The sequence below is a fragment of the Dermochelys coriacea genome, chromosome 5 (genome assembly GCF_009764565.3).
Source record: "Dermochelys coriacea isolate rDerCor1 chromosome 5, rDerCor1.pri.v4, whole genome shotgun sequence".
Lineage (NCBI taxonomy): Eukaryota > Metazoa > Chordata > Testudines > Dermochelyidae > Dermochelys > Dermochelys coriacea.
This window is the reverse complement of record NC_050072.1, coordinates 80325138-80352299: the sequence shown is the minus strand read 5'-3', so window position 1 is coordinate 80352299 and position 27162 is coordinate 80325138. Positions and strand designations below refer to the sequence as shown.

General features: G+C 37.8%; 1 protein-coding gene and 1 long non-coding RNA gene across 4 annotated transcripts in view; one reads left to right on the top strand and one right to left on the bottom strand.

The window, feature by feature from the left end:
- ZNF608 (zinc finger protein 608) overlaps positions 1–27162 on the top strand; it is a 104201-nt gene that overhangs the window by 39735 nt on the left and 37304 nt on the right. For all 3 annotated transcript variants that reach the window (XM_038403145.2, XM_038403147.2, XM_038403148.2), the window contains one exon: positions 5492–5747. In XM_038403145.2, coding sequence (XP_038259073.1) covers positions 5492–5747 — 256 coding nt within the window. The remainder of the gene's footprint in view (positions 1–5491; positions 5748–27162) is intronic.
- LOC122460275 lies at positions 947–13155 on the bottom strand. Its single transcript, XR_006281486.1, has 3 exons — positions 13103–13155; positions 6880–6925; positions 947–3877 (listed from the first exon to the last, which is right to left on the bottom strand). It is a non-coding gene; the product is annotated as an uncharacterized LOC122460275 (long non-coding RNA).

Below are 27162 nucleotides of genomic sequence, written 5' to 3'. Positions count from 1 at the left end.
TGTTTTCCCATTATTTAATTCCATTAATTTCAATAGAATAGCTCCTGCTATTTATATACACCATAAATGGGATTAGACTCAGTCCTTCTGGGGCCATTGTTGTTTCAGTGCTCCATTGAGGAAGGACAGGCATACTTTAAAGTAAAACCAAGTTAATCTCTGCTTGGCCTCGGAATCTTGGAAAGGCATTTGGAGAAAAGGAGAGCTTGCTTCAAGGACAGATTATTCGAGCTCCCCCAGCTCTACTTAAGAAGCAGTGGTTTCATTAAATGTAAGCTAATAAAGCTGCATTAAAAAAAAAAGGTGAATGCTGCTGCCAGTATTAATAATTGTCATTTTCTTGTATATTGCAGTCCTCCTTGCAGACTTTTTTTTTTTTTTTAAATGGAGGGTGTGTTTTGGTAAGGGTCATGCTTTCATTTTCAGGCATGCCATAAAATGTCTTGGAACCTTTCCTGCCTGAAAAAAAAGTCTCTTTCCTCCAGCCATGCTGCTGCAGTTATCACTGGAAGTGTTCAAGCTAGATTTGTCTTGATTTAAAAGAGAAGGTTTGGTGGCAGAGTGTTCTCCGTAAAGGGCCTTCAGCTTGGAACCTGCTTTTCTACCTTGGTCTGAAATAGTTCAGTTCTGTTGATCTTAAGGGCATTCTCTGAGGGACATCTATTCACTCAGACTTTTTCAAAAGGGGTGGGGAGAATCATGATCTGTTGACCCTAATTCAGCAAGACAGTTGTCATGACTTCAGTGAGACTATTTAATTACTTATAGTATGAACCTGCTTATGTGCTTTGCTGGACCAGGGCTGATCGTTGAAGGTTTGTTGGCTATTGTATAGCTGCTAATAATTTATTATGTTTTTGCAATTTATGTCAAGACCATCTAGAGTTTCAGCAAGATACCTTTTTAAAATATTTAATATGTTTAAATAAATAAACTAAATATCCAGGTAACAGCAAAGACATATGTAATAATATTTAATAATTTAAAGTAATCTATTTACAGTCTCTGAAAAGGTCAGAACATTTTCATTAGAACAAAATTCTAAATCACTTTTTGATCACCACAACCCCAGGATCCATAGGCTTGTGTACAGATTATTTTTTTCATCAGCATGGTTTTCCACAGGTGTAGTGAGGCCCTTGGAAACATACTTCCTTCCTACAGGACAGAAGGCCTTATCTTGTTTTACAGAAACTCAGTGTTGTTCAATGGAATCCACCCTGTAGGAGAGGCAGAATTTTAAAGCTCCAAGACTGTACTTCTGGAGATTAGTGACTGCATCAGAAAGACTGTCTGTCATGCACAGAGCTTAATTTCAGTATCTAAAATAAAACCAATGAGAAATTGAAGGAAATCTACATACATTAAGAACCTCCACTTAAGATGACATTTCTTCTCTCTTAAAACTCTCCCACCCAAATACAGTCACCAATGCATTCATAGTGCAACCACCAAAATGTCTTTTTGTCGTCTTCAGATGGAGATGTGCTCACTGGAACACTTACTATCCCTTCATTGGCAGACATTCTTCATTTGCAGTCAGCTTTCTAGTCCTGAGAACCACCACTGCTTGATACAATCAAACTTTCCGCAATGGAAAGCGGCCACAAACAACACTCCAGTTTTGTAGCCTTCATTATTAATCAGCTCTCAAAAGCCCTTGAAATAAAGTGAATGTAGAAAATATTGCTGTAATATTTCTGTACATTTTTAAGCCCTTTGATTATGTACATTAAGAGCTACGACCTATGTTAATAACCTTCCTGTGTTTCAACTCCTCCCGCCTCTTGGAATCTCTTGTGTGATAAATAACAAGGCTACTGCTCAATATGTACCAGCACCTGGGAATAATCATGCAAAAATAACAGTGAGAAATGGCAGAGCGTCTGTTCTTGACATTAACTTTCCTCAGATTGACAGACTGCCACCACCAGATGTTAAACTTATGTGCCTTTTTTCCACTGAAGATGGCGGCCTTCCTGCCTCTCTCTTTTTAACTCTAATAGATTACATCAGTGCCCTTTTGAGTATTCATGAAAAAAAATTGTGACACCACACTGATCACTGAGAACTATTGCTTTATGATTATCAAGCAACCTTTTAAAATAATTTTAAAATATTGGAAACTGGAGCACTATTGAAGCTCCACACCACTTTTATTATGAGTGAGGAAATGTTCACCTCAAGCACAAATTTGGAAGGACAGTAAAATCTTTCTATTTACCAATGATTTTTTTATATTAATTCCACAGAACAATCTTTCCTTTTATTGTAATATTCACCTTGCAGCTTTTCCCCCCTCCTGGTTCCTTATGGCTGTATTGTATTTTTAACAATAAAATCTAAATATTTATTAGTAAGTGGAGAGAAAGTAGAACTGAATAAAACTATTTATATCAATAGCTAAAGGGGTACACTATCAAATATGCACTTTTCTCCCCATTCAATTGTTTGTAATACTTTGGAAATGGAAAAACAAAGTCTGCCATATTGTCTTTGTCCATTTATATGTCCTTTTTTTCTAGTTCTGCCGAAGCAAAGATTTAGTGTTTCTCCTTTCTTTGTGATGAGTACATCCTATGGAAGAATGATGTCATCTATGACCCAGGAATTTTCCCAGCTGCAAACCATCAGCCCAGCAATTCATTTAGCATTTTTCAATATTATAAAGGCACAGGGCTCAAATTCTCCTCTGCAGCTGAGCTACACTCAGCACAGGAGGGAAATAAGTAGAGGCTTATGTGTGTGCCAGTTATGACTTCCTGATTCTGTGCCAGCGTGAAGTAGAGCATCTTAGGAGCTCCTCTACTTTATGTCAATGGCATATGATCCCTAAGGCATCTTATACCAGGAGTGGAGATTCACCATGCAGAGCTACACTCGGATGGCAAGGGTAGCCATGGCAGAAGCCAGTTCCAAGGGCTCTACCTCAGCTAGTAGTTCCCCTCCACCAGGGAATTATCTGCTGGCAAGGTACTGTCAGGATCTGCATAGCGCAGAATCAGTGTCTTTGAATGCTGCTTATACATAGCTATTCTTTTATTTCATATTTAGTTCAGGGAAATCTTGCAATGATCAGCTATTGGGGAGTCAGCTGGTAGTTGAGCTGCCTGCTTCAGCCCATGGTGCAAAGCTTTCTTGCTTTTATTATTGCCTACCTCTGCAAGTTTGATGGCAGAAAGGTAAGCGTAAGGATGCTAGGCTCTGATTCTGTACTGTATCACATCATATTTATGCCATAATAACACCACTGAATTCAGTAGACACATCCTGGTATAAACATGGTGTAATTAAATGGAGAATCAGGCCTTCAGTTTTACAAATTGCTGTAATATTTGCATTCTTTGATTTTTTTTCTTCTCCATGTGTAGTGTTATCTTGTATGAAACAAAATTTAGTTTCTTGCAGTAACTGTTTAAAAATTAATAGTGTATAATATTTTTTAAAAAAGCATGTGCAAATTGATTTTGTGCATGTAGCTCAGACCATTATATATCCTGCTTGAACATGGAAATACATTTTACATATACATAACTAACACATGTTGACAAATGCAGTTACAATGCAAAAAAATGTATACATGCAGAATTTGTGGATAAAAATTTAGACTGTGCTTTTTGGAAGTTTGGTCCACTATGTTTTTAGCTCAGAAATGTTATTAGTCCTAATGTGAGATAAGTATGTTGGACAAGAATTTGATCTCAGTTACATCACTTACCCCAGTCTTTAAGATGCCACCAGACTCCTTGTTGTTTTTGTGGATGCAGACTTACACGGCTACCCCTGATACTTGACCTACCCCAGTATAACTGAAATGAGAATCCAGCCAGTTTCTTTACATTTCATCGTTCGTGCTCTTGCAATCATAATTTTCTTCCTATTTGTTTATGAACAATTAAGACAAAGAATAAGTGATTTTTAAGGAAATAGTTTCAGTCCTTACGCATATTCAGAATTGTGTGCATAGCTGGAGAGTGTCAAATTTCAATGGTATGAATGATGCTTAAAAGAGAAATTGGCAGTCTTTGTTGTTAGAGTCGAACAGATTACAATTTTTAAAAGTTTTTTTCGTCATTTCATATTTGATTAGATTTTCTCATAATGAAAATTCTGGGCTATAAATAATATGGATATTAGCATGTGCTCTCTAATCTCCCTCCCTCTCTGTACATTTGTTAATTTGGCTTTAAAAGAGTAACCTTCAATGTGAACTTTGATTTGCTTTAAGCTGCATTTACATGAAATATAAATCAAAACATATAGGGATGTGACTTCTAAATATCTTCTCTCTTGGGCATTATTATCAGGGATGCAGAACAGTAAAGGGATATAGAGTTAAAGAAATTTTTTTACAGGTTTGAAAGCAGGAAACTTTTAACATTCAGATGGGTGAAGTGTTTCTTGGTTGAGTCTTGGCTCAGATGGACCAAATGAACATTAGTTTATCCTTTTAATGTACAATTGTATAGAGGATTGTTTAACTAACATAAACACAAAGCTGACAGGATGCCTGGTTCAGCTGTTTAACTGGGAGCTCATTTCCTCATTTTTTATTTCCATTCTTATGTGAAGAAGAGAACAGTATGTCCTCAGTAAAGTACTGAGCTTCTGAAGTGCTTAAGGGTGAATATATGACTGAGAATGCAGAATGGAAAACTAAAACAAATACCCATCACATGACTTAAGGACTTTGCTAGGTTAGACCAAAATGCTCAGCACCTTGCAGGATCAAGCCCCAATGCAGAAAAATCTCCTGTTGCACAGGTATAATTAACATACTGCAAAAATGTGGTGGTGTTTTTAAATTAGCGTATAGAGTAACTGTCTAATTAATTTTATTCTTCTAAAATGTGTGTGTTGATAAGCCTTATAAATTACCTGGATAGTTGTGATTGTTAAAGAAGTCATAATCTCTGACACTGTAAGTGTGTAGATAGTAGACAGAATTGTGTCGGAGTGTTATCAGTTGGATGAGCCTAATAATGTGTTTTAAAAGCTTCAGTGACAAGCGATCATTTTTCATGGCATAGGGGTATTTGAGTTGTTCCATATACATCACTTCTGTATGGTCTACAGAAAAACAAGGCATTTCTATGTCTTTGTACTGCCTTCATAAATGTTTTTCTTAAGGAAGAAAAATGCTGTTCCCATTTTGAAAAACTAATTTCCTTCCACAAATCAGTCTTCTGCCAGAGGCAAGAAAAACAGTGGTTTTAATTCTTTTTTTATTTCATGCTAGTAGTCTAAGGCTACAGGGAATATTCTTTTAGAACTTTAGTGTTTTGTCTTGTTTAGCAAGACAGATTTTTCTATAATTTTTTCATATGCAGCATGTGGGATCCATGTAAAAAAAATGGAGAGTGCAAGACTGAAATCATGCTATGATATACTAAATACCTATGTACTCTAAAGCTGATACAATTCTAAGCAAACTGATTTAAAAAAAATAATCTTTCAGCACCATTATAGTAAGTTTGTCTGTTGTTTTCAGGTTGACCCCCTGTTTACAGTGCCTGCACCTCCACCTCCAATTTCCAGCAGTATCACGCCTCAGATACTACCTTCCTACTTTTCCTCATCTTCATCCAGTATTGCTGCACCAGTTGAACAGCTTTTGGTACGGACTCGTTCAGTGGGTGTAAATACTTGCGAGGTTGGAGTAGTAACAGAACCTGAATGCCTTGGACCCTGTGAGCCTGGGACCAGTGTGAACTTGGAAGGGATTGTGTGGCATGAAACCGAAGAAGGTAAATTGTGTTTGTTTGTTTGTTTGTTTTTTTCCATTAGGCTTGTATATTAGATAGGTATATTAGGGGACTCACTCTGTAGTATCTGTCTGAGGTGGTACAAGACTATTAATCTCCCATCACCTGCAGTGTCTGTCACAGTTTTATAAATAAGTTAGTGAGCCTGTTCATTTCCTTAAAAACATTATTGTTAAAGTGTTGTGCTGACTGACTTTGTATAAGACTGAATGATCATTTAGTGATGTAGTTAATCATTTCCTATCATGGTATTAAGTAAAACATAATAAGAAATCATTAGCAAAATAGAGTTTTATTATGTGTCTTTCTTGAGGGGTATGTATATTATGAGTGCTCCTATGAGTGGTACAGGTGAAAACTGTAAAACAGAGCAATTCTGGCACCCAGGCACCTTGATCAATACTGCATGTTTATATAATAAACATTCTAAAGACCTGTATTAAAATTATTTGTATGTTATGTTATGAATTATTTGCATTTTACTTGTTTGAAACATGTTTTAAGGAGAAAACATTTTTGTTTTAAAAGTAATGTTCCATTGGTTGCAGAAGTGCTAGCTAAACCAGTCTGATTTCTCCAATATCCTTAGATGGCACTTTGCCATATAGGAGTGCTGTAGAGCTTTTGGAAATATGAGATGCTGATTGGCTGGTGATTTAGAATAAAATAAATAGAGAGAGGATTATGCTGCGATATATGCAGATTTTTCCATTTTGATTTCTAAAAGCTCATTATTAAAATTTGAGCTTGCTGTTAATTATAGAAATACTGTGTGTGTACTTCAAACCACTGCAAGTTTTGATATAATAATAATTTGGGAAATACCTTATTATTATAGTTATGTCTAAAAGCTACCAAAAGATACTACTGTGAATATTGTCTCCTGTTTGTTTTGAGGTATATTCAGTTTGTAGTGGTTTAACTCTGCAATGAAAACCAGATTATTTATAAAAGTACATAATGAAAGAATACAAAAGTGCATCAGTTGATAATATATCCTGACATCCTTGGGATATGAGCACAATGGCATTTGGTCCTTTGCAATGATATATAAGGCCTCACCAAAGTGCTCTACAGTGTCCTCTGAAAAATCAATATAGAGAGTCAGATTTACCTGCTTTTATATGTTCTCATCCATCCATCTTTCTTTCTCTCTATATCTACAACAGATTAATAAAGCAGATTGTTTGTAAAGCACAGTATAACTTCTGTTTTAGAATATTCCAGCAGAGATGGTTGTCCTTAGCAGCTCCAATCTTCCCATTACGGGTCTGTATTGACCAGTGTTGAAATGTGTGGGTGTTAACTGTGGTGACATGAAAAAGGAGTAGCTCTTAATAGTGTTATTCTTGCTGAATAAACTAAACTTCTGACCCCCACTGACTTTAAGAAGCCCTCCTTGTTTAAGGTCTGAGGCCAGAAATATGGTATTTTATAAAGTTCTAGCACACTTGTAAAGATGACATTCCATCTGCATTCTCTCAGTGCTCTACCTGTTGTTTATTAAAAATTAATGCCCAAATATCATTAACCTCTCTCCATCCTGCATAAAACACTCTTCTAAAACAATTGAGGAAGCAATGAAATTGTGAAATAGTTTTTGAATGCCTACAAATCTTAATATGAGTTAATAGATATTATGTGGCAGGGTTGCAGATATAAATGACTACATACAGTACAGGGAAGTATAGAATCAGGCTCTTACATGTAAACTCTTCAGGGCAGAGGCTGTATCTTCATGTGTATGGATAGTGCCTAACAGGTTGTGGATACTGCTAGAATAATGATAATACTAGCAACTCAACAATGGTAATGTAGCTTGAGCCTAAATTGTGTGAAAAGAGTAAGATAATTTGTATGGTTCCCTCCAGGAAAAAAAAAAAAAGAAAAAGTTCAGACCCTGTTTAATGGAATATATGATTACTATATCTGGATGTTTGGTTATTCTCTTACCCTTTTCAAAAACAGTGTATCAGTAGAACAGATGATTAACTTTCCTTTATATTTTAGTTTTGACATTTGGAGCACAGGTGCACACATGTATTTAGCTGTTTTCAAATTTGCTCAGATTTCACATTTTCACAGAAGGTCTATATTATAGCTTTAATATTATATTATATTATATTATATTATATTATAGCATGAATCCATGTTTGCTGAAATTTGTCATAATCCTTTTGTGAATGCAGGGTACACATGTCTTTTATTTAATTTAAACATTGGGTTTATTATCAGGTATCTATTTTCTCTAGATATGATTTCGACTTTTAATTAGGTCAAAACCTGACCTTTTGCACTACTGCTTTAAATCTAGAGGAACTCCATTGAAGTCAATGAAGTTATTCTGAATTTTCACCAAGTTAACTGAGGTCAGAATCTGGTCCATTGTTTATAATGCACAGTTGAAATTTGGGTTTCTTTTGTCGCCCTGGCCTCTTATGTTTTTCATCTTTCTTTCCCCTTCGCTTCAAAGCCCATTATAAAAAATTAAAACCTACATTGTGTTTTTTTCAAGGCAGAGTTGAAGGAGGTGTAACAGATTAAAGTGTAGGAACTTGGACAAAGGTCAGAAATTATGAGAAATTTGAATAATTTTGTATGTAATCTAGCCATTTGGTAAAACGAGTTGCTTAATGATCAGCATGTGCTTGTAGGATGTCTGCACACCCTGCATCCTTCTGCATATGGGAACTATGAACCAAATGTGCTTGCTGAGGAGCTTTCAAACGCTATCTGTGGGAATGCAAATACAGAGAGGATGTGGCGGTTACAGCTATAATGAGAACAGTTACAGTGTGTAAAGGAGATGAATTGATATTTTATTTGGCATTCTTTACTAAGTCTAATCGTACTTTTCTAGACAAAGGGAAGTATACTTGAGGATTCATGTTTTGAGGATGACTAATATTTGAAATAACTGGTTCCCTTTTAGGATCATTACATAAATGTCACATTCTGCACGTTCTACAGCATTTGTTCTCTTTGTTTAGGTCATAAGAAGGCTGTGGTTTTATTAGTCTTGTTTTTAGGGTAGCCAGTCCAAAGCAAAAAAAACACATCGGATTTCAAGCAATATTGTGGCTGATACAAAGAGTTGTTGTTGCCCTATTTTTAATTTATCCCAGGCCAATCAATCCAGTCAGTTTGATCAGAAGATTTCATACGTAAGACCATTTTTTCCACTGAATGTTTCAATTTTAGGATGTGGGAAACAAACAATTAAAATCTGTCACATTTTATGATGGGGCTTTGTAACTAAATGTGGCTGTGATTTCACCAATATAATTTTTACCAAAGGATGGTTATCCTATGGGTATTTCTTAAATGGTCCATGGGTGTTCAGTTTGCACACGTGTATTGTAGGCATTTACTGTTTTCATCTGCATAATCTCATTGTTTGGCTGGGTCTTGGAATGTTTTTAATTGTTGTGGAGTAAAAAGGAAAGAAGAGGAACTAGTGGGGCTACTTTCTAGTAGTGGTATGAGGAATTATTTATAGGCAAGTCAACCTGAAACTTGGCAGATGATGTGGATATTTGATGCTATAATACTATAAACTACAATTTTAGGAACATTAAGAATCACTGAAAAACAGCTGTGTGGTTTGGCTTTGTTTTGTTTGTATCTAATATTGGACATTTTCTCTTGGAAACAATTGTTAAGAGTGCTTATTTTTAAATTGAGAAATAAGGTTAACCTTGAATGCTTTAATTAACTTCTGTTAAAATGGTTCTGAAGCGTGCAAAAAAGGCAGTGGGCTTCTTGGCTTGGAGGAAATAAAAATCGCCTAGAAAAAAGGGAGAACCACTTACCAACTTTCTAAACTGCTTAGAGGTTGTTTTTATTATTTTGTTTCTCACAGTCAGTTGCCCTGGATTATGTCCTGCTTTTGGTCCTGCATCTAGTAGTGGAGTCAGCTGTTAGCTGTGAGAAGTACTTATACTGATGATTACTTGTTTGCCTGAAAATGAATCAGGAAACAGCCATCAGTCACCTTGCTGCCTTTGTGTGCAGAACAAGCTGTCAACATGTGGTGTTCAGGTTCTCACATTGCTGGATTGACAGTCTTCCTCTTTGTGGAGTTTGGGTACAATTTGTTTTTGTCATTATAGAATAAATAATGGAGAAATGAATTGTATTTTTGAAAAGAGTGCTGTTGTCAGCGTTGGCATGTTCTTTTTATAATTGAGATTTGTTCTCAAATTTAAATCCTAGGAATCTGAGGTTTGTTTTCATTTTGTTATGTTGATTCTTATTAGAGATGAAATGGGGTCTATGAATAGGGAATTGGGCTAAATATTTCTCAATGTTTGTTCTGCAGCCAGTTCTGCCATAACTCTGCAGAAGAGCACATAAGGAAACAAAACAAAACACCTTCATTCACATACAGGTATTCCCAAATCTATTACGGAAGGCTTTTCCAACTTCCCCATCCAACTCTTTTGAGTGTAGGTGCGGTTTTGAAAATATACTGTAGTTACTATACAGAACTGAGACTGAGAATTCCCTTCCCGTGATTTTGCAAAGGTATTTAAAGGGACACAATCAATTTGAAATCTATTCCATTGAAATATATATAGATAATATAAAAGTTGTTTACCTGCCCCTGAATTCCCTTAGCAATTTTTGTGGTTTAACAACCACATTTTCCTACTTCCAAAAAATTGTTTTCTCTTCTTTTTTGTGTGCAAGACTCACATGTGAAAAACTCATAAATACAGAGGAAACTTGACTGTGGTGGAACAATGAAACTCACTGTACTGAAAGTATTGTCATATGCCCAAGTAATCAAATGCAAAAAATGAACAAAAATAAGTTTTTGTTTCTCTGATCTCTTTGTTAGAGGAATCTTAGGCATTCCATGTAAGAACAATAGACCAGAGAGGGGCAGTTAAGTCAACAGTGTCTCTTTAACTGCAGCCATTTCTCAGTGATGTGTACAATGTTAAAAGATGATTCGATAACAGGAATTTCCATCAGGATTTTTTTTTTTACCTTATTCGGAAGCATTTGATGCTAGCCACTGTTTGGGACAGGATAGCGGGCTAGGTGGACCACTGTTGTGATCTAATCTGGCTAGTAATTATGTTCCTGTATATTTTACGGATATAACACATCTGTCTAAAACTCAGGTTGTCTTATTGCTATGTCCTAAGTAGAAAGGTAATTACTTCAGACCAAACCAACTAACAGTTAAGCGCACAACCATTGGTTTCCAAATTAAAATGGTGCTTTTATTAAGACTTCTCCAAATTGTTTTGATCTGAAATGTATGTTATAACAAATTGGACCAAACCATAACTTTAAAGCATAAACCCTTGGTCTTCATTGGAGCCTTTGGGTCATGCTTATTTTGCAATACAACAGTTTTTTAAAATATGAAGGGCAAGTCTACGCTACAGCTGGGATCGACAGTCTGAGATCGATCTACCGGCGGTCGATTTAGCGAGTCTAGTGAAGACCTGCCAAATTGACAGCAGATTGCTCTCCAGTCGACCCTGGTACTCTACCCCCGAGGAGAAGAGTAAGGTAAGTAGACAGGAGAGTTTATCCCATCAACCCCCCGCGGTGTAGACCCCATGGTAACTCAAGCTAAGGTATGTTGACTCCAGCTATGTTATTCATAGCTGAAGTTGTGTAGCGTAAGTCAACTGATTGCAGTAGTGTAGATGTAGCAGAAGAATGACACCTAGCTACTCCATTCCTGCACTTGCAGCAGGACTGGAGCGTGGTAGGTGGATGAGATAAAGGTGCCTTCCAGCCATCCCATATATTCGGGGGCTGTACGGGAACCTGCTCAGCTCTCTTTGGAAGTTGAAGCAAAATAATTTATGTTGTTTCCTGGGACCACCTGTGGGCTTTAGGAAGCAGAGAATAGTAGTGGTGTCATACACTCTGACCATGCTTTTGATATAGCCCACAATTTAACTTCCACACCAGAGATTTGAAACATGGCTAAGTGTAGAGCCCATTGGCATCTTAGTGTTTGATGATATAACTTTTCATGCCAAAATTGAGAGCCATCCTGGCCATTTATAAAACCAAAATTAGTTTCTGTTATATGACATCTGGTTAATGCAGTCATTAGCATTTCCCCCCACTGCTGGTATTTGTTATTGACTAAAAATTAGTGCAAATCATAGGTGTAAATTGAATTAGCATAGTTTAAGGTGTTTCAGTAACATAGTACAGTGTTTTCTAAGCTGAACCATTTGATGAGTTGTTATAAAAAGGCATGGTTTTCCTTAAATTACCTTGTTTGTTTTTCTTTCTTTCTTTCTTTCTTTCTTTCTTTCTTTCTTTCTTTCTTTCTTTCTTTCTTTCTTTCTTTCTTTCTTTCTTTCTTTCTTTGTTAAAGATTACTTCCATTTTTTAAAAACTGTGTTTGTGCCCTTTTTTCTTTTGATTCTTTGTTGTTTATAAAGGAAGCCTGAAATGTGTGGTGGTATATTTTTCTTTAAAATTCCCTTCCTAAATTTTTTTTTTCTGCTTGAGTTTTTTAACCGTAGAAATGGCCGAAATGTCAAGTTGGGTTTTCCTGAAGTAGCAGGAAGAGCCATTCTGTGTGTACCAGAGTTGTATATTTTGACCTCTCATAATTTCATTATGGGTGTTGAGTCTCTAATAAAGATGTCCTTTTCTAAAATACTTAGTCATTAAAATTAAATTAGTGTTAAAAACAAAGTCAACATAAACCTTAAGCAGCCAGTTAAAACTCCTTTCTCCTCTCGGTTGCCCAGGTTTCATTCAGTCTGTTGAGTCTTGTCTTGTAATATCATCACAAGGCTATTTTTCTAGTTCCTATAGCATTGTACATGTTGGACAAGATCTGAATATCTAATAAAAGAATCTAAAAAAGGAAAAAACTTTTCATGCTTTCTTCTTGTGCTATAAAAAACCCAATCCCTCCTCGTTCTCACATCTCCCCAAAAACCCAACCCCAAACAAGTGCAGTGGCTTTTTAACTTCAAAATATTGCTTCTCATTAGCATTCTCATTCTCTTTCAACCAATTTATATTAGAGAGAGAAATCCATATGACATTGTTTAATATGCAGGTTGTGTATCCATACTGATTCATATTCATATGATTCATATTGACTGACGCTGCTGTAACGCTAAGCAGAGCATAGCCACCGTTTTTACTGACAGTATTTGAAATAGCTGACCAAGAATATCTAAGGTGTCTTATTTAGCAAGGGCAGTAAAGGCCAGCTTCTTTAAAGGGAACCAGCAAATGCCACTTTTCACAGCTCAGTGAAAAGATTAAGTGCAGCTAAATGAGAATAACCCAAGGCACAGGATGTGAAAAGCTAGCAAATTGCAGACAATACTTACATAAAAACCTGCTTCTTGCAAGACTGCTGCAGTGCAAGACTCCCTGTTCTGCTCATACATAGATAGAAAATTATTCCTTGTTCAAACAAACATATGGGGGTGGGGAGGGTGCATAGGAAGAGGAAGGAGGATGATTGAGATTGGAAACATTGGCTTGGAGCTATTTGAGTATGAAACTGAGCCTGCTCCATCAATGAGGTATGAACACAGCAGTTCCTTTAAGACCAAGAAGCTAGTCAGTATTCTAAAGCAAAATTACTCAGCAGCAGTTTTTTCATGACTGACACCATTTCATTATAAAGTACTCACTGCATGTTCTACTCATGTTTATAGCAGGCCATCAGGGTGGAGTGACTGCAAAGCAAGACTATATTTTTAACGTGCATGGGTATTTTTTAAACTAATGAATACTATCAAAGTGAGAAATGAAAATGTATGCATCTAGCTTGTTTTAGAGATTAAATAATTTATTTAAAAATTACTTACTATCACCACTATTGTATATTATTTTTTGCAAATGTTTCAATTATCTCGACTCCTTTTAGGAATGTCTTCTGAAATGCACGTTATGCTGTCGGTATTGGGTTACAGTATGCAATGGGGGAAGGAGAAACAAATTTGGTTCCCCTTATTGCTGGAGGTGTATGTCTACACTAATATGAATTAATCTGTAGATCATACAGACAGTGGTTCTCAAACTTTTTTTTTTCTCAGGCCACTTGAAAACTACTTAGGGTCTCGGCGGACCACTTAATGATCTTTCCAAATGTTGTTTGTACCGTTAGCTAACTATTGTAAAGCACTTTGGATAAAAGCACTATATAAAAAAAACCCTTAATAATAATTAACGGGTTTTGTTCTACAGATAAAAGCACACAGCTCATATTTTAATATCAGTAGTCTTACCTTTCTAATGTGATGGATGTGCCCTCTCCCTTCTGCCGCGGCAGCCCCCAAGTTGGGACTGGGAAGGAGGGGGTCTCTCCCCCATCACAGCATCCACAGAGCTGAGGCTGGGAAGGAGGGCCATCTCTCCCGGCAACTGCAGCCCTGGAACTCAAGAAAATCACCTCTTTGGCTACCGCAGCCCTGCACCTCCCAAATTTTTCCCACCCCCTCTTCGCACCTCACTGCCCCCTCCCAGCTACTCCCTATTCCCCTCAAGGCCTCCACCTCACCTTACATGTGCGTCTTCTCCAGGGTCCAGGAATCTAATTAGTGAAGCCACGCCTGTGCAGCTTCACTAATTGGGTGGGTGGCCCTTCATTCTCTCGTGTGCGGCCGTGGACTACCTGAATGGAGCTCGCGGACCATTGGTGATCCACAGACCACTGTTTGAGAACCTCTGCATTAGAGAATAGGAACTTTTTCTTTTGTTGTTCTCTTCTCTCCTCTCCTCTCCTCTCCCCCCCCCCCTTATTTTTTGGCCACATAGCCAAAACCTGCATCAGGATAGCGACTGCTTTGCATGTGGTGAGGTGAACAGAATTTGTCCCCATATATTTTAGAATTAGCAGCACTAGCTACTGATTTTTTTTTTAAAAGGTTTAGTTTAGGGCATATTAATAATGAATCTAGTAGTAACTGCTACTTGGCAGGAATGGCTGCTGCTGCCCAAAAGAAAATCCAAAGACCACAAGGGAAATCTCGGTTCAGAATTTTAAAATTATGATGAATCTTTGGCCTTCAGATTATGTTTTTGTTCTGAAAGAGGGAGTGTGAAAAAGGAGAATGAGGTGGAGAGAGAGAGAGAGAGAGAGAGAGAGAGAATATCAACTGAAGAAGATTTCAAGGGAAATGGCGTGCTTTGATTTGGACTGAAAAACTGGGTCTAGTTTTATTGGTCAGTGATAGAGTTTAAGGCCAGAAGGGACCATTAGATCATCCAGTCTCACCACCTGTATATCGCAGGACACCAGTACCACCCTGCACCTGCACACTATACCCACCAACTGAAATGAGACCAAGGTATTACAGCCCACAGGAGACTAGAGCATTAAGTGACACAAACAGAGAAGTGGAAGGGACCCCTAGGTGCATCAGTGCCTGAGGCCCCTGCAGTATCAGAGGAATGACACAATGAGATATACCCAGACAATCCTGGGAAGTGACCCACACCCTTACGCTGCAGACCACGTCCAAAAACTTCCAAGTCACTGCCAATCTGACCTGGGGGGAAATTCCTTCCCGACCCCACCTAATTAGATCCTGAGCATGTGAGCAGAAACCAGCCAGCCAACCACTTGAGAGAGAGAAAGAGAATATTCGGTGCCATCTCAAAGCCCGACATACCCCACCCATGTCTCTTCTCCAGCCGTGGCCATCCGTGATGCTTCAGAAGGAGATAAAAATAACTTTCCCAGATTACATGACGGGTAGGAGGGTGGAATCCCTTCCTGACACCTGCCAGTGGCTGGCTAAAACCCTGAAGCATGAGCTTTAGGAACAAAAAAGAAATACACTGGAAGTGAGCCCCAGGGCCGTTGAACCCTGCCCCCTATTATCACAAGCAACCCATCCTACAATTTCACTCACAAAGTTAATGTTGCAATGGAACATTCAGTCAAGGTTCATCAAGTCTATTGTCCTAAACTCCTCTAGATTTGTGAAAAAACAACAACATAAAATCTGATTAATCCACAGATCTTTCCAGTATGACAAAATTCTTTCTAATCCTTTGTTCTAAAAAAGCGGTAACCAGCTTTGAAAGTTTTTTTTTTTTTTACTTACATCAAAACTTAGACGGTTTGTTTGCATTTTCTTTTAACTTTTACCTTGATGCAGACTTTTCAATCTCCTATAGTTTTTTTTTTAAGTGAATGTAAATACAGAAATGAGGAAGTTGTCCTCGTGTTTCCATTTTTTAATACAGGGAAAAAAAGTATTTTTAAAACCTCTTTTCCCATACAGACTGTAGCTGTCATTCTTTTTAATATAATTTTAATTATAATTTAATTCTTTTTAATAATTCTTTTTAATATTCTTATTAATATGACTTATTTGTTAAATAGTCGCTTTTCAGGGAAGGTCAGAGAGATAATGACAGAACGCATTGCATTATGTTTTTCTGTATTTAAGTGGTTTGACTAATTCAAAAGCTGCTGTAGGATGTATTTTGTTTGTTTTTATTTCACCAGAAGTAGGTCAAGCTGGGAGTCAATAGCATAAAGATCTCCATTCATAAAACTGAGCTGAAGCTAATTTGTCAGTAGCTAGTGATTCCATATCTTGTGCTTAACATTGAAACAATGGTTACAAGCAAAGACAATTCCATAAAAAATCTTCAGTTAATCTGGTGCTTAAAAATTCACTTTAAAATTTCTGCCCTTAGATAGGACAATGTTTTATTAGGGTTTACTGCCTGCTTTCCCTTGCTGAGATTGACTTTACTACCAGACTTGTTCATATGCTTTTGTGTAAAGGGAGCTTCCATTTAAGTAGAACTAGCCTTTTCAGTGCATCTGTGCAACCTCCATTTGGAGGACCTAGAAATATAAAGGAGAATCTCAGATTTAATTAAATGAGTATGTTTTCCAAACGCTTTTCCTTGGGAGGTTTGAAAGCTTGTCATTATGAAAAAAATCAAAGTTCACAAGTTCACAAATTATTTTCTGGGACTGGTCTCTGGAGTCTAGAAGAATCATGGCTCTGGGCCTTGCATTTTTTTTGATGAAAACTCCAGATCAGTTCACATCTGCAGGGAGCATTTGTGCCCAAGCTACCACTGGTGGCACTGGGACCTCTACAACCTTCCTCTGCCTGCATATGAGCATAAGAAGGGCAAGTCAATAGAGAAAGAGGCACCATGGGCAGTGTGCTAAATGATGCTGAGAACAAAAGACTTATCACATAGGTCAGTATTTCCAAACATGGGTCCTTAATGTTAGGCATCTAAATACTGAGATGTTGAGAACCAGAAGCTTCCATTGAGTTCAGTGAGTGGTATATGTGCTCATCACCTTTAAAATGCAGGCCACTTTTATCTAGGTGCTAAAACATAGACCTGCATACTTAACTGTGTACATCCAAGCTTGAAAGTATTTGCTTAAACTTCTCTTTGCCTGTTTCTTTAATGTATAAAGGGTATACACCCAGCCTCCCAGGAGTGTTGTGACAATTAAGCATGTAATGTTTGTAAGCACATCAAAGTGCCTGTGTAACCTTCCAATCGCTGAACTTTCCCGTCACAGCCTCAGAAATTTAGCTTATTTGGGTAAAAAGAAAAGGAGAACTTGTGGCACCTTAGAGACTAACAAATTTATTTGAGCATAAGCTTTCGTGAGCTACAGCTCACTTCATTGGATGCCACAAGTACTCCTTTTCTTTTTGCAAATACAGACTAACACGGCTGCTATTCTGAAACCTTATTTGGGTAACTGTCCCTTGCTAAACTTGCTGAAAGTTGACAGCTATGCAACTGGGCATCACTTCTCTTGTAGCAAAAAGCTAGTTAAGATGGGAGATAAACATCATGGTTTTTCAATACTTTTTTCACCAGTTTCTTTGTAACCATGCTGGCTAGCCAAGAGTTGTTAGAAACCATATTAACTGGAACAAAGTTTAAACACTGCTCCTTAATCCATTCCAGTGTGGAAAGAGCTAAAGAGAGAGCAAAATAGTTCTCCCCACAAATGCCATCACAAGTCTGAAAGCATCTCCATACTGCTTTTCCCAATCCAGTATGAGCCTGCCGTATTGCATGGGGCACTTTCCAACAAACTAGCCCATTTGCAAATTTCCTATGGACCCCTGCAGCAAAACCCTCACATCTCACTTAAAAATAGGATGTCAGAAGCCTATTATTCCATCTGAGGACTGCATCTTTTAGCAGCACAAGCTGCTCCAGTTGATATCTTTTAACTTTTTCTTTCCCCAGCAGAGGAAGGTTCTGAAGGGCATTCACCCTCTGTTTTGTTAAACTGAGATATATTTCAAACTGCTGACTAGAGAAGCAGTGAGCTCCAGCATGACGTCTAACCCATGTTTTGAATGACTATGCTATCTTACTGCTAACTCTTCTCTATTAACGACAGAAATGAGTTAGTGAAACATTCCAGTCGTTTATATCCTGATTTCAGCCTGGAGGTTTTCCCACAAGAATAGGTAGACAGTCTCTTCTTGATATAGAGATTAAAGTAAAAGGTGACAACTGATTACTCTGAGAGTTTTGGATTTTTCCATTGATGGTGTATTTTTATGAAACTTGGGAAAGTAAGTTAACCCATTTCTTCATTCTTATCTTAATTCTGCCAGACCAAGTGTCTTTATTAGATTAGTAGAAACGAAGTGGGGGGCTTTTTCAGAGGAGGTAGGAATTCCCAGCCTGGTGTTGCTCCCGGGGTGAAGGTGATGATTGGGTTACAAACTGTTCTGTTGGTCTAGACAAGAAATGACAGGAAATAAGCTAGAGAAAATGTTTTTGTATCCCTAAAGCGTTATCTGAGAGGAGCACAGTTAGTAATGTCGAAAAGCAGCCTCCATTTGGATAGACAGCTTGATGCAGGCAAAACTGCTAATTTGTTTTCGGCTTCAAGGAGATTTAGAGTCTTTGCATCCTTGGCAGTAGCACACAGTGTAATTGTTTTCCTGCTCCTTAATCGTCAGTCTAGTTGCATTGGATTAATGTAGCAAGGAAAGGCTGGAACGCTTACTGAATTTGCTGTACCGGAGTCCTCATTCTGAAGGACATGGAGAAGTTGTGGGGGGGGACTATTCTGACTTGATGGTATATTATGAAAATACACTTAGCTTGTGTCTAATAACAAAACCTCACACGGTAAGGGGGAAAAATTTAGTTGCTGGGTATGGAGATGTGACAGAACTATCACCTTGTGCTGGTGACATTACTTATACCTTGCATATTTCACATGGGACATTCTGCAAATAATACCTTTGCTTTAGTCTACAGTGCATCTTCTGTCCCCCATTTCCACAAACTCATTTTATATCCCTATAATTCAAACATTTTTTTAGAACCTAACTGTATCCCCAGGAGGTTTATTCATATTCCATTATTCACAGTTTGGCATTGTTTGTAGACAGCAAGTGTTTACATTTTTACAATTTGAGCTATTACATACTTTTGGTCATAATCCTAGATATGCTCACCAAAAATAGTCTTTAGAAAAGGGAGCTAGCATATCATTGAGAAATTAATTTGTTTAGTCAGTCCATTGGTAAAGCTTGGGTCAGCCTTGAAGGGTAAATTTCATTGCTGGGATATATTCTTGGCTATGAATGAATGCAATAATAATTCTTGCTTTGAACCTTAAAATGCACAATAGACACAATAACTCTTGAGTTGAACTTTACAGGCAGAATTATTTTTTAATCTATGAATTAAGAACCTGTAGTAAATTAATTACGGTATATTGGTGCAGTGCTAAATTGCCTACAGCTATGCAAGACTCTATTTTTAATCTATAAATAAAAAACTTGCAGTAAATTAAATAATGTATATTGGCGCAGTAATTTACAATGAATTGATAATGACTTTGTTTGCTAGCAGAGGGATCAAGATAAAACTGTTTCCTGGTCTGTGGTAGCTTCATGGCTCAGTGCCAAGGTGGAGGAAGGGAACCATTTTTCTTGATATTCATTTTTGAGATGGTTTTCCTAACTTTTTCAGTGCTAGAAGGTTTATTGATCATCATAAGGCATCCTGTTTTATTAAAGTTGTATTATGGAATCTGTTTTTAAGGAGTCCTTCTGAGAATTAGTTTGGAGAAAAAGCAATTTGCTTGTATTTTACAATAGTTAACAGGCCAAGCAGATGGGAAAGCAGACCTGAAATAGTTTGGTTGGCTGCCTGCCACCATTCTATGACTTTTGATTTGCATGGATATGTAACAGTTTTATTCTTCTCTTTTTGGAAGTGTATGTCTATAAGTCTTGGGGAAAATTAATCCTTGGTTTCCTGTGAAATGTGCACTTGTAAAACAAATGTTGTAGCAATGTGCCATGCAGACCTTGCATTGTGTCAATTACCAGGCGTGACATCAGCAAACTCCATAAGCTCTCAAAGGCTAGAGTAGTTTTCAAAGGCATCAACTGTTAATGGTTTTTTTTCAGAAAAGAAATACAAAAATGATAGCATCCAGAGCCACAGTTCATCACAGTTTTATTGTTTGATTCTCCTCTTAAAAAGGGTTGGGATCATTGTTTCTGCCATAAACGTGTCATTCTATGTGACCATCCGTATTTTATGAATATGAAATAAAACAAAACATTAAATATGTAAAATTGGCACAAAAAGCAAGAGTGACTCACTCATGAAACTTTGGGGTGAGCAAGAGGATGTTAATGAATCTAACTTTATTCACCCCTAATATTTGTTAATGTCCCTTCCTCTCAAAAGCTGTTTAAAAAGCAATAAACATTTGATAACTAGGATATTGACAATGAAACTGCCATTAAGTACAAGCCAAGAGCCCTATGTTTCAACACTAAAATATATGCTAAATTCCTAGCATGACAGACAGCTTGGGTCATAGTTCCTTTCTGTAGTTTTTCCCCTGGAAATCTAAAGCATGCAGATTCTCACCGTTCAGCATTTGAATCTTTGAGATCAAAAGGCCCTTCCTTCAAAGAGTTTCATATTGTTATTTAAATAGTAATTGGCTCTTTCCTCAGTTTGACTAAGTTTAGCAGCTTTTGGACTTTCATTATTTCAGTTTTGTGTTTCTAATAGAGAGGGTGAGTTGGGAACTGACAAAGACTAATTGCAAATTTGGAGCCAGTTACTTGTGGTAGGAGTTGACAGCTTTTTGGTAAGGCACACAAGTTCTTTGAGAAACATGTGTTTTTAAGTAAATGATTCTGCTTTTGTAATCATCTGTCTCTCCTTTACTCCAGATGTGAAACTTTATAGTAGTTTTCTCTCAAACAACTGAATGCTTTCATATATTGTGGACTGTACGGTAAACACAAACCACGGAACTTGATCAATTCATTTGCCTTAAAACATTTAGTCTAATATAATAATCTCCGGAGAGGCAAAATCTGGACCACAGAATTTTGAATTGACAGTTTGACAGATTGACAATGTTTAGATAATAATCATTTGTCAGTGTTTTCTACTGTAATCCCAAATATTTGTGGGGGAAAAGATTACAGTCCCATATTTTCAGAAGACAGATATAGCAGACATTGACTCATTATTTCTCCATCCAGTCTTTGTTGAATTGGGCTTCCATCTTACTGTGCTGTCAGGAAGGACTATTACCTTCAACTGCCTCCTTTGTGTGATGAAGAAACCAAGAGCTTTTACAGGGACTATATATTTGCCAGGAAAGGTTAAAATATTTTCGTTAGCAAACAGATTGACAAAATAAAAGTAGGCAAAATTGATCTTGAAGGGGGAGTAGAAAATTGATCATATTTCCTATGTCTAGCAACTCAGTACTCGTTTTATAAAAAAGTGTGATTAATATGGAAACAGATGCCTGCATTTGGGATTAAAATGTCTGTCTTCATACTAAAATGTTAAACAAAACCCTGAAGGTTTGGTCAGCCAGGCAAACAAATTTATGTTGTAAATTCAAGCAGATAAGCTGAATGTGTGAAAAGATGGGGGGTGTTTATGGGTTTAAACCACCTAGAGGAGGTGATTTAGCATCAATGTGTTGGGTGTCTCCATTGTTTCTTGATAATCTTAGTTGCATCTTCCTATTCATGTGTTTACTCATTGGTGGGTTTAGACCACCCAGCAGATCTAACCTGCAGCGTTTTTCTTCATTTTCCCCCTCAAATCTACAGTGCATGTGTACTCATGTTTTTGCTTTCCATTCACGGAGTATCCAGCTGGGAAAATATAGTATGTACAATACTCTCTGCCTTCAACTGACATTTCTCATAAATTGCAACAGAAACACTGCTATCAGCAGCTTAATAGCAGGTAGAATACAGCTCTACATATCAAGTCTCAGCAGGATACAGAAACTATGGTTACCAAATTTCCAAAGAGAAAGTGGGTGTGGGAGGGAAGTTTCTATATAAGAATAACTGAAAAAACATTGAAAACGGATTCATTGAAAGCTGCCTTTTAGAAAAGGGTTTATAGGGGCTGACTCGGTGGCTGCAACACTCTCACTTTTTGCTGAATTGTTATTTTTGAAGACCTCACAAGAGGGTTTTATAGTTAAGCAGTGCAATAAAGCCAACAGTCTTTCCCCTTCAGTTCTTTAAAGGAAAAGCTCTTTGATAAACTCTGTGAAAAAGGGTAATGGTTAAGTGCAGTTCTAATATGGGGTGATTATGGTGAAGACAGAAGTTGTACTCCAGCTCAGCCAGAGATGCATACCTGCAGGAAACATACTTTGGTGGAGAGGTGACTAATAAATCTCCCTATCTCTAGTAGGGCTTAAATTAATTAATCAATCATCATATTGCCCCATGATCTATTTAGACCCTTGTCTTCTGTAATCAAACAAGATGAAGGAAAGTACAGTGGTAGAAGAGTATCAGGAATTACCACAATATTTAAAGTGCATGTTAAAATGTGAAGTTGTAAATCTGCTTTTCATAGATTTATTTTGCAAAGCATTCATTACCATGTGACTGCAATAAAAAAAATAAAGTTCATTTAGATCTAGATGAATTTTCTGAACTAAGAAGGCCCTGTGATAAACTGAAGTTGGTTTATTCCACTTTCCTTTGTCATACAAGGAATTGCTGTGAAGTTAGTATGTAATCCTTAATTTCTTTTAGACCTAAAACTAGTCATATTTAAAACAACATTGGTGGAGGCAGGTTGCATGCATGTAAGAATTACACTGTTGTGAATTAAATAGAATGGAAAAGATATATGGCTAAAAATTCTTAATAGATTAATGTAGACCACAAATTACAACAAAGATTTCTCATTCTTACAGTAGCCATATTGATAGAAGGTAATAAATGTAGAAATCTGTTTACTATACTTCGGCCCCACACTATTTGCCATGGTGACTTCTTTCTGAGGGCCAGCTTTTTGTCCAGTATGCTTTAAAAAAAAAAAATCTAAAAGGTGTAATGTTGAGTATGTGCTTTTCCATCACTTCCCTCTTTTTCTGCAAACCCCAGCATAATCCAAATGGAGTGATCTGTTTTATGTTAGGTACAAGCATGTTGTTCAGCTGAATACTAGTCTGCAGTTGGCCTGACATTCAGTAACCCTCCTAGAAAGTGTGACAAGTGTGGCTTGTCTACTTGTCTTCTCTACTTTGTGCTACATTGATGACATCTTCATCATCTGGACCCATGGAAAAGAAGCCCTTGAGGAATTCCACCATGATTTCAACAATTTCCATCCCACCATCAACCTCAGCCTGGACCAGTCCACACAAGAGATCCACTTCCTGGACACTACGGTGCTAATACGCGACGATCACATAAACACCACCCTATATCGGAAACCTACTGATCGCTATTCCTACCTACATGCCTCTAGCTTTCATCCAGATCACACCACACGATCCATTGTCTACCGCCAAGCTCTACGATATAACCGCATTTGCTCCAACCCCTCAGACAGAGACAAACACCTACAAGATCTCTATCATGCATTCTTACAACTACAATACCGCATACAATACAATACACCAATACAAAACAGCAATACCCACTTGCTGAAGTGAAGAAACAGATTGACAGAGCCAGAAGTCACCTATTACAGGACAGGCCCAACAAAGAAAATAACAGAACGCCACTAGCCATCACCTTCAGCCCCCAACTAAAACCTCTCCAAAGCATCATCAAGGATCTACAACCTATCCTGAAGGATGACCCATCACTCTCCCAGATCTTGGGAGACAGGCCAGTCCTTGTATACAGACAGCCCCCCAACCTGAAGTAAATACTCACCAGCAACTACACACCACACAGCAGAACCACTAACCCAGGAACCTATCCTTGCAACAAAGCCCGTTGCCAACTCTGTCCACATATCTATTCAGGGGACACCATAGGGCCTAATCACATCAGCCACACTATCAGAGGCTCATTCACCTGCGCATCTACCAATGTGATATATGCCGTCTTGTGCCAGCAATGCCCCTCTGCCATGTACATTGGTCAAACTGGACAGTCTCTACGTAAAAGAATAAATGGACACAAATCAGATGTCAAGAATTATAACATTCAAAAACCAGTCGGAGAACACTTCAATCTCTCCAGTCACTCGATTACAGACCTGAGAGTGGCTATCCTTCAACAAAAAAACTTCAAAAACAGACTCCAATGAGAGACTGCTGAATTGCAATTAATTTGCAAACTGGATACAATTAACTTAGGCTTGAATAGAGATTGGGAGTGGATGGTTCATTACATAAAGTAAAACTATTTCCCCATGTTATTTCTCCCCCCACCCTACCCCCTACTGTTCCTCAGACGTTCTTGTTAACTGCTGGAAATGGCCCACCTTGATTATTACCACAAAAGGTTTTCCTCCTTCCCCCCACTCCTTCCTGCTGGTAATAGCTCATCTTAAGTGATCACCCTCCTTACAGTGTGTATGATAAAACCCATTGTTTCATGTTCTCCGTGTGTATATATAAATCTCCCCACTGTATTTTCCACCGAATGCATCCGATGAAGTGAGCTGTAGCTCACGAAAGCTTATGCTCAAATAAATGTGTTAGTCTCTAAGGTGCCACTAGTACTCCTTTTCTTTTTTGCGAATACAGACTAACATGGCTGCTACTCGGAAAAGTGTGGCTTATAATACTTAAAGGTTAGGTGTAAAGACTGCTAAAAGTCAGAGCATGAAAATTCTACTCAATACCTGTTAGTCGGAATATCTACTCTATTAGCCAGCGGCTGAAAGGAAAAATAAGACCCCACTTTCTATGGGCAACACACTGATGAACAGCCCAGCTGTCCTTTCCCTGTGGCTGTTGGGAAGGGAGAGGGTGCTGGTATTTCTACTAGAATGCTGCACCTGGCCCCTGCTTGGGCCTCTATCTTTCATGCCAGCATCAAGTCAGTGTGTGTCTCATAAATTTTGAAGGACACTTCCCCAGTTATCCACCCTTCTCAATAAAGTAAAGTAATCTTTTTGAGTTACATTATAAATGGCAGAAGAAGGCAGAGCTGTAAACATGGCAGCCCATATTAAAATCCAAGAAATGAATTGCTGATTCTGAGCAAAGCACATAAATAATGCTAATCTAAGCTCAGTGAAGATGGCTGTTAGTTTTCATTTGGCAGGATGAGTGGAATTTATTCTTAGTCTAACGAGCTAAAGGAGAACATCTCCAACTGGATATTTTTGGAAAGCACCAGCAGTAAGTATTTATTGGTGTTTGCCTATTCTTTTAGTGGTGTTGGCTGCATTTTGAATCTTGATTGGACCAGAGAAAACATTTCTCTCCAAGGGCTCACAGTTGTAACCTAGTATGTTTTACTGAGTCTAATAGATGTTATCTCTCTGCATCATAAGGCAAGTGGCAATCAATCATATGATGAGGTTTTTATGTCCTCCAGCTCTTTCCACTCTTCTTGTCCTTTCCCAGTTATTTCCTGTCTCATGTCAAGGCAGCTCATGGTGGGATATTCTCAATCACCATCTTGTTTTCTCTTAGTGTTACTTTCTCCAAGTTCCAGCACCATGGAGAGAGAGAGAAGAATTAAACATGCCCTGTGCAGCAATACTCTTCCTTTCATCATGGAATCCTTTGGTTCCTCCTGCAGTCACTTATTACATCCACCATCAGGATCAAAGAAGCAGCAAATATAGCTATACTGAGTGGTCATTTCTGGCAGACCTATCCCAAATGCAAATTATGAGGCAAACATCTTACCAGGTACCTTAAAAACCAGCATTAGTCTGTCTGTCAATCCATAGTATTTCTGAGGCGTGAAAAACTTTGGTATCTAAGCATCAAGAATTAGTGACAATAATGTCACTTTGCTCATTAAGTATGAAAGCCCTTGGCCACAGATGTCCATAGTCTGGATTAGTCAGTTTAAATTGTTCACATGACTTTATGGTTTGGTACACCACATAATCTCCCATCCTGAAACTGATCCACAGCTGGCCACGGAGTGGGCTCTGTGCATATTTGCTTCCTCTGCCACACCAAGAAACGTAGGTGCAAACTCACTGTAAAGAATTCTATTTCTTTCTCTCTTCAGAATCTCTGTCAACGGAAAGGACAAATTTGCTCAGAGCCAGTACAGAAAACCCAGACCCCTCTAGAAGTGTTTCCTTTTACAATATGATTAATTTATTAATCTATCCAAAAGCCCTGAAGAAAAGAGATCCTCAAGTAATGACAGCCCGACTTTCCCTTGGATTCCATTATGCTTCTAGTGTATCAACTAGACAGGAAAGAGTGGGAGGTACAGTTAGAAAAAAAATTTGAGTTTGGGGCAGGTCAATTTTCAATACATGTCATAGCAGCTATTGAATGGATGTCTGAAATCCAAAGGAGTTTAGAAGGTTCTGTCTAAAATGTCTTTGCCATCAGTAACTGCAGTAACACAGTCCACTGTTGACTGAATCAGGTCCTCTTGGAATCACAGCCTCTGACTCAGGAAACTCTGTTATGACTCTCAAAGCCCCTAGATCTGTCCAATGAGATGACTTTGTTAAGAGCTGAGAATGATTGTATTCCTTTTCAAAGACTCCAGGCTTTTCAGGAAATTGCTACAAACAAGCTGGCTCTTTCTGTGCAAAGCAAAAGACATGTGGAGGTCTCTGAATTCTCTCCTGTAGGAAAAGTGGCCATTTCTCACATTCTTCTCCTAAAGAATGAGAGCAGTAGCCATGTTAATCTTTCGAAAGCTTATGCCCAAATAAATCTGTTAGTCTTTAAGGTGCCCCTGGACTCCTCATTGTTCTCCTAAAGAATGGTATTCCAAGAATGAGACTCCTACTGTTGTGTGATTCCCAAAATTATTAGAGTTGGTTAAAGGCTCAATATTGCGCTTGAAATGGTAAAATCAGTGAAATAGATAAAATTTGGGATGGAGACATTCTGGACTACCTTGAAGGCTACATGCCTGAGAAAACCACTTATTGGTTTGAAGGCTTCTTGCCTCTACATACCAGTTTCCCAGGATCACCAGTCCTTCCTGAG